Source organism: Canis lupus, chromosome X, assembly GCF_003254725.2.
Source record: "Canis lupus dingo isolate Sandy chromosome X, ASM325472v2, whole genome shotgun sequence".
Taxonomy (NCBI): Eukaryota; Metazoa; Chordata; class Mammalia; order Carnivora; family Canidae; genus Canis; species Canis lupus.
This window is the reverse complement of record NC_064281.1, coordinates 81947142-81955576: the sequence shown is the minus strand read 5'-3', so window position 1 is coordinate 81955576 and position 8435 is coordinate 81947142. Positions and strand designations below refer to the sequence as shown.

The 8435-nt window shown below is 44.0% G+C and overlaps 1 protein-coding gene across 3 annotated transcripts in view; it reads right to left on the bottom strand.

Moving 5' to 3' along the window:
• VSIG1 (V-set and immunoglobulin domain containing 1) overlaps window positions 1–8435 on the bottom strand; it is a 43778-nt gene continuing 35343 nt past the window's right edge. For all 3 annotated transcript variants that reach the window (XM_049107516.1, XM_025431565.3, XM_025431566.3), the window contains 4 exons: window positions 7047–7202; window positions 6328–6447; window positions 1835–1982; window positions 1–1416 (listed from right to left, as the gene is read on the bottom strand). In XM_049107516.1, the coding sequence (XP_048963473.1) occupies window positions 1101–1416; window positions 1835–1982; window positions 6328–6447; window positions 7047–7202 (740 nt within the window). In that variant the 3' untranslated portion in view covers window positions 1–1100. The remainder of the gene's footprint in view (window positions 1417–1834; window positions 1983–6327; window positions 6448–7046; window positions 7203–8435) is intronic.

Here is an 8435-nt window from a genome sequence, read left to right as displayed (position 1 = left end):
TTAGGATCATTAAAATGAGATTTTATTGAGTGTTATTTATGGAACTTCAAAATAAGATTTAAAATCTGATTACACAAATGAAAAAATCTACCTTTAAATTTCTTCAAGGTGGTATATGGGTAAAATATCAATGGAGAACACATTTTGGCAGGTAAAAAAGAGGTAATATCAATGCATGTTAGGTTAATATTTAGTACTTATATGGTTATCTACTACTGTGGAATATCCCAACAGTGAAACAGATTAAATAATTTGTTCAGATTATCTAAAATAGATCTTAAGTATTCACTTAGAACAGTTTCATATTCTGGCCCTTCTTAAGTAAGGTAGCATCAGATATAGTGATAACATAGTATCTCATTAAAAGGTAAATTGTACATCACCTATGGTATCAACATTTTTTAGTCACCGAAGGAAAATGTTATCTGGAACTGTTTGCCTGTAGATTATCTTGCATTTGAAAACTAGGTTATTTAAATTTTTTGCTATGCTTAAGATACTGTATAGCAGAGTGGTTCCTTGGGAGATCTAATATGATAAATGAAGCACTGATTTTAAGACCTAGATTTAAATGCTATCTACCAATTAATATGTACCCTTTACATATTCTCCTCTGCAATTTTTGAGGATTCCCCCTGCCCCCAATCTACAAGAGAATGCTAGCAAATTCTTGTCTTCATGGCCAGTGTCAAAATGAATAGGGAAGCCCTGACAGCTCATCCTAGGAATAATATCGAATCCAATTAATGCCACCTTGTCATGTGTGCATGTGGAACATAATAAAGATGAGCTGAAAATAGAGATTTTCTGAAGTACAGTGTAGATGTTGCTGCAAAACAAAACACTTTCATCTGAACGAGAAATCACTCACTTTGTCATCGGTTAGGCTTACATGTTAGTAAAAGTGTAAGTCATGCAGGAACCCTTGTATTTATCTTGACCTATTTGTTTGGGATTGATGGTAGGGGCGCCTTGTTAGAAAAGGGTTAGTCAGAACAGAGGAAGGGGGTGGGAGACTAGTTAGGGCAGCTGAATTCCAAATACCAGTAATAAGTTCCTTAGCGATGAACACTGTACTTAGGCTACAGCCTATGGCTTACTCACTCCCTATCCTTCTCACACAAGGGCTCCACTATAATCCCAGGCTCAGACTCAGACTCAGGCTCCAGCTCCGGCTCCGGATCTGGGTCTGGCTTCAGCTCTGGCTCCAGCTTTATCTCAAGCTCCAGCCCTGGGACAGGCTGCGGGGCAGGCTCCTGGACAGCCTCTGGCTCCGGGATAGGCTGATGATCTGGCCCTAGGATGGCATCGGGGTCATCCTCATGGCCAGAAGGTGGCAAGGTAGCTTCTAGCTGGATCACGTGTTCATCTGGCATTGCCTCAAACTCTGTACTTTGGTTTACCTTTGTCATTGGTCTGCAGGAAGAAGGCCCAGGAAAGAACGAGTTAGGGTTCGGCATTTCATGCAACCACATGTTCCAGTCTGTTCAAGGCTTATGGGATTTCTGATATTCTGACTCACTGTCAGACCACACATTCATCTTGTCTCCTAACCAGACGGGTTAGGTCTCAACAAGAGAATGAGAGTCCCAAGAGAGAAAAACTAGTATACCCACGGTGGTTAAATGAGTTGATAGACATAAGGTGCTTAGAGCAGAGTCTGGCACACAGCCATCAGGAACTGGTAGCTGCTGCCACCTGCTTTTATATAAGCAGTGAGTGGGAACAGAAAGACGACCTCTGATAGGTTAGGCTAAAAGGGGTGCTGAGGAAGGGCTGCCTGATAGAGATAACACCCTGACAAATGTCAACATTCAAACAAAGAAGATCTTACTCGAGTTCTGTGGTGGTCTTTGAATTTCGCTTCCTTTCTTTCCCCTTTGCCTTTGCTTTTTTCCTTGCAAAGCACATGACAGAGACGATGATGGCAGCACCTACGAGGGTCCCCACCAGCGCCCCAACGATGATTCCAACTTCTGGATCTTGAAGAAAGAAGCAGCTGGTTGGTAAAGTGGACTGTACTGGCTGCCTCACATGTGTGCTTTCATGACCAGGGTGGAATATCTGGAGCCTCCATATAGTGGGAATATGACCCGTGTAGGCTGGAAACCCCCAGAACTCTGCCAGTTGGACTCACCCTGGCTCAGCAGTGTAGCTTACCCATTCACATGGATAAACATAGAGAAGACCTATGCCATCTTGGGGGGGGCTTCCTTTCAAAATGGGGTGGAAGGAAGGGAGTATTTGGTGGGCATCTGCCTGATCAAATGAAAGAGACACCATAAAGCTACAACCTGGTAAGCAGAGAAAGGACCACTGTTACAGGCAGGGAGGTTTCACCAGGCTTATCCAGAGCACAGGTGAAATAGATCCCTAAAAACCTCTCCCACACATGCCATGCTCACCAAAAAGCCTCATGCATTCTGGCCACCGGAAAAGGCCATGCCCATTTCTATAAACAGGCATCTGGTTTACTAGATCAGTCTATGGAAAAATTCAACAAATGTGCGATGATCCAGCTGAACACCAGACTTCCCACCATCCCCAAGAGACCTTGTCTGAGTTCCAGTGGGCCCATCTCCATCCGCCTCCCTTCAAATAAGGCTGGACATCTTACATTCTGCGAGGAGAGACTAGCAGAGTTGCCCCATCGTTCTTTCAACTTTTATGGTTAAAGGAATCCATGTACACGATTCGGAAAGTCATACAGCTCTACTAGACTTATAGCAAAGAAGCAGCAGTCCCTGTGCCCGCTCCCACCAACCCCTACCCCCATCACTGTGTCCCATTCACTAGAGGCAACCACTCTTAACTCTTTTTCATGAATCACTGGTATCTGCCTCCATGTTTCTATTGTGCTTGTTTTAGTTTTCCAGTTTTTGTCATTTTTTTTACAACTTCCTACCCCAGAAGATGGGGATTGTATTCTTAACTCCACCCCACTCACACATTCTCCTGATATCGCCATAGTGCAAATTGTCATGACATCAAAGTTTACAGGATTATGGTTATGTAAATATAGTTCACAGCTGCAAGAACCTAGAATGATTCTTTTTTTAATTTTAATTTTTTTAAGTAAGCTCTACGCCCAGTGTGGAGCCCAATATGGGGTTTGAACTCACAACCCTGAGATCAAGACCTGAGCCAAGATCAAGAGTTGGACACCTAACCGACTGAGCTACCCAGGTGCTCTCACATCACGATTCTTGTACATTTAAATTTTTCTCTTTGGGGCTAATAATTGCCTCATTTAGAGATGTTTTAAAATGGATTACCACTAACTTCCCAAATTTCCAACCAAAACTGTTAAAACTCCTTTCAGTAGATTTAAACACATCAGATAATCTATTGATTTCTTATGATTTTTTTCCCCCTGAGGAAACAGCCCTCCTGGGGCCCTCCATCCTCCTTCCCCCAGCAAGACTGGTTGCCCTCCTAAGCCTGCCACCATAGTGTCACCCATCAGCTGCCTTTCGCCTTCATCCCTATTTTATAGATAAAGAAACAGGCTTTGCAAGTTCTTTCAAGATCCAGCTCAAATAGCACTTTGTTGGGGCAGCTGGCCCTGGTTCTATAAGCATAATTACTTGTTTCTTCTTCAATGTCTTAGAGCCCCTGTCCAGACTGCTATTGGAGCATGTAACACATTTTACTGTTTGTCCCTCTGGCTAAACTGTGAGTTCCACAGATCCTTGGGTGGCTCAGTTGTTTGGTGCCTGCCTTCAGCCCAGGGCGTGATCCTGGAGTCCCGGGATCGAGTCCCGCATCAGGCTCCCTACGTGGAGACTGCTTCTCCCTCTGCCTGTGTCTCTGCCTCTCTCTCACTCTCTCTCTCTCTCTTTGTGTGTGTGTGTGTGTGTGTCTCATGAATAAATAAATAAATGATCTTTTAAAAAATAAATAAATAAATAAACTGTGAGTTCCTTGAGTGTAAGACCTAGATCTTATTAATCTCTGTATCTGCATCACCTATGAGAGTTTCTGGCATAGAGTAGATATCCAATTAATGTTTGAAGGAGGGAGACAGGGAGGAAAGAAGGAAGGAAAAGAGGAGGAAGGAAGGAAGGAAGGAAGGAAGGAAGGAAGGAAGGAAGGAAGGAAGCCAAATGCCACCATCATTTAAAAGGAATATTTGAGTGGAAGCAGGGCTCGAGTACAACTCCTGAGTCTCTACAGGTTATACCACTTAACCACTTCTGGAAAGGCAAAACAGGATTGGGGAAGATATAGAGATATAAAGCAGGAATGATCAAGGGACTAGGGGTAGAATGAAACCATAGACAAAGACCAAAAAGATGTCTCTTCACCTTTGACTCAAAATTAGGCGAATGAAGAAGCAACCTGGAATTGGAAAATGCTTGATTCAGGACCACCGAAAGGACAAAAGCTTAGCTTCCTAGGAGAGGAATGGTCCAAGGGAACTGGCTACCTGGATATAGTATATATTAGTCACAGATTCAAAGTGAGTTAGAAATAATGATTAGATGACATAGATGATCCTAAGTGTTATTAAGGCATCATTCAAAGGTGTGGCAAGGGGCCCCTGGGTGACTCAGTCGGTGAAGCATCTGCCTTTGGCTCAGGTCATGATCCTGGGGTCCTGGGATCAAGTCCCATGTCAGGCTCTCTGCTTAGCGGGTGTCTGCTTCTCCCTTTTCTTCTTCTTTTTTAAATTTCATTTATTTATTCATGAGAGACAGAGAGAGAGAGAGACAGAGAGAGAGGCAGAGACATAAGGCAGAGGGAAAAGCAGGCTCTGTGCAGGGAGCCCAACGTGGGACTCGATCCTGGGTCTCCAGGACCACAACCTGGGCCAAAGGCAGTGCTAAACCGCTGAGCCACCCAGGCTGCCCTCTCTCTCTTCTTCTGACCAACCCCCTCTGCTCATGCTCTCTCTCAAATAAAATCTTTTTTTATTTTTTATTTTTATTTTTTTTAAATCTTTTTTTAAAATAAAGATTTTATTTATTTATTCATGAGACACACAATGAGAGAGAGAGGCAGAGGGAGAAGCGGGCTCCATGCAGGGAGCCTGATGCAGAATTCAATACTGAGACTCCAGGATCATGCCCTGTGCGGAAGACAGGCGCTAAACCACTGAGCCACCCAGGGATCCCTCAATAAAATATTTTTTAAAAAGTGTGGCAAGATATCCCTTGTGAGAGCTTGCCCCCACCTGGCCCAATTTGACAATTCCAGGCCCTCAAGTCTATATGCTTGGTGACAAAGCACCTTTGAACTAGAACGTTGTGTTTTAAGACTCTGCCAGTCGGGATCCCTGGGTGGCGCAGCAGTTTAGCGCCTGCCTTTGGCCAGGGGCGCGATCCTGGAGACCCGGGATCGAATCCCACGTCGGGCTCCCAGTGCATGGAGCCTGCTTCTCCCTCTGCCTATGTCTCTGCCTATCTCTCTCTCTCTCTCTCTCTCTCTCTCTCATAAATAAAAAAAAATAAAAATTAAAAAAAAATAAGACTCTGCCAGTCACTCACTGGATGACCTTGGGTAAGTCACTTACCTCGCTGAGTTTCAGTTTCCTTTGCAGTAAAATGAAGCTAACAATCTGCCGTGCCTCCTAGGCAGGGTGGTTGGAGGATTGAGTGAGAGAAACTCATAGCACCTGGCCATGTGCCTGGTACATAATTTGTGCTCCACAGATATTAGCTACTGTGATTGAAGGTACAAGTGTTATTATGACCACTATTATTAGAGGCAGATCTTAACAAATTACTGAGGAACTGGAAAGTCTATGAGCTCCATGTTCAACATAGACTGCTAGTTTCCCCTGGATTCACAAAGAAAATCCAGTCTGGTACTATCAATGGGGCTGTTATTCTGCTTATTAAATAGTAAGATCTACTTTCTAGAAATGTTGTGAGTGTGGAACAAAATTTTTGTAAATGATTTGTGGTAGTGTATGGCACATAGTAAGTATCATGTAAGCTTTAGACATTAGGATGGTAATAATTCAGGGTATCAATCTATAAATAATCCACCAAAATCTCCAGAGAGGCCAAAGGATGAAGCAGGGGATCCTAGTTAATTTACTTGGTTGGCAGGCGCAGGACACTTGACTTAAGGAGAAAATGTGTTAAAGATGGATGATCAAGGGACACTTGGGTGGCTCATGGTTGAGTGTCTGCCTTCGGTCAGGTTGTGATCCTGTGTTCCTGGGATCGAGTCCTGCATTGGACTCCCCACAGGGAGGCTGCTTCTCCCTCTACCTATGTCTCTGCCTCTCTCTCTCTCTCTCTCTCTCTCTCTCTGTGTGTGTGTGTCTCATGAGTAAATAAAAAAATATTTTTTTAAAAAGATGGATGATCAACTCACGAGAAGAAGTCAGATCAATTTCACAGGAACTATTGCCAAGGTTGTTGATAGCTGTGCACTGGTAATAACCTTGTTCAAAACTGGTCAGATTTCCAATAACCAAAGTCCCAGTGGCTGGGTCTGTAAAAACAAAACAAAACAAAACAAAACAAAAAAACAGGAAATAGACTTTTGAAACCTCTTAGGGGGGTATGGATCATGTCATCACAGCAGAATCACTCAATGCCTGTCTGCCCGCTCCCTCACATTTGCCCCCCCTTTCCTGAGTTGCCAGGGTCCAATGAGACACCACCACCCCCTGGCCCCAAGATTCTTCCAAAGGTAGCCCATCTGGGACCATGCCTCTCCCCTCCATACCCACTACCCTCTGAGCCAAAAACAGGCTTGACCTCTAGAGGTTGGGGGTAAGACCAGACCGCAGTCATCTTGTTAGGATATCTTTGTACATCTTCTTCCCAGAGAAAGAAGAATAAGGAGAAGGAGAAGGAGAAGGAGAAGAAGAAAGAAAAGAAAGAAAGAAAGAAAGAAAGAAAGAAAGAAAGAAAGAAAGAAAGAAAAGAAAAGAAAAGAAAAGAAAAGAAAAGAAAAGAAAAGAAAAGAAAGAAGAAGAAGAAGAAGAAGAAGAAGAAGACGACGACAACGACTGAGCTCCAAAGACAAGCAACCAGCCAACCACACATGCCAGACCTTGCCAGGGGCTGCAGGAGGGCTGGACTTACTGAAGTTTTCTTTCACTGGGATGATGTCTCCGCCTTCAAGTTTATACCAGTAGTATACAGGGGAAGGTGTCCCAAGCAGCGAGAGGCAAGAAAGAGATATAGGATGGCCAGTTTCTGGTACTCCTTGGATGCTGCAAAAGGGCTTAGAAGGTTTCACTGTAAGGCAATGAGACAGAGTCAAAATCCTGCAGGCAGTGTTGCAACCTGTCACAATTGGCAGGTCACTTCCTACTGTCATTTTGTAGAATTCTGGGCCCTGCACTCCGTTTTGAAAGCTTTGCAAACTGCGTTTGATCATTTTTTCTGCTTGTACCACCAGATGGGAGTAGAGCACTTCAGGTTCAAAGACCTGCCAGGCACCAGGCCATTAAGATTCCATCAGCATCTCTTCTGTCTGCCTTCCTCCCCAGATTCATGACCATGAATTTCCGCATTGTGTCTTAAAATATGCCTTTATTAAAACAGCCCATATGTAAGCAAACACTAAATGACTAAAGTCAGTTTATACATTTGAAGCACAGCTTTAAGGGAAAAAATGGGACCCTTAGATCCCTTAGATACTTTGAGATAAGTTGTTACTTACTCTTTTTACATTTGTTTCATTAATGCTATATTTTCCCTTTCCTTTATGAATCATGTTTGGGCATTAACTTCTCTGGGGGTGAGTGACCTAAAATTGTTGGAGGGTCTGAAATGGTCTGTGTCCCTTGTTGGTCAGGGAAGCCCACTTTGGCAGGTGGGGGACAGGTGAGTGCTACACGAAGCTGAAATCTTTATCCATTTTTTGCCCCACAAGCATTTACTTCTGTGCCTTCTGTGTACCTGGCACTGGATTAGGCACCAGAAATGCCCAAGTAACTCTGAAACAGTTCTGAAGTGGGGTGGGGGAGTATTGGGAGATGAGGCCAGAGAACAGCAGAGATAATAGCTGGGAGGGCATTGTATTTCATGTATTTTACACAGACAGCAGGAGGACCACGGAAGGAATTTAAGTAGGGGAAGGATGGTGTCCATTTTTTTAAACTTTTTAAATTAATTAATTAATTAATTTATTTATTTATGAGAGAGAGAGAGAGAGAGAGAGAGAGGCAGAGACACAGGAGGAGGGAGAAGCAGGATCCATGCCGGGAGCCTGACGTGGGACTCGATCCCAGGACTCCAGGATCGCGCCCTGGGCCAAAGGCAGGCGCTAAACCACTGAGCCACCCAGGGATCCCCTGGTGTCCATTTTTAATGCTTTAGATGGTTTTCTTGCACAGTGGGGGTGCCTGAACCAAAGGAGTGGAGGGGACATGGTCAAGAGGTATCAAGGAAGTATAATCAATTGGACTTGGTGACCAAATGAATAGGGGGCATGAGGAAGAGGGTGCAGGCAGTGATGGCTCCCAA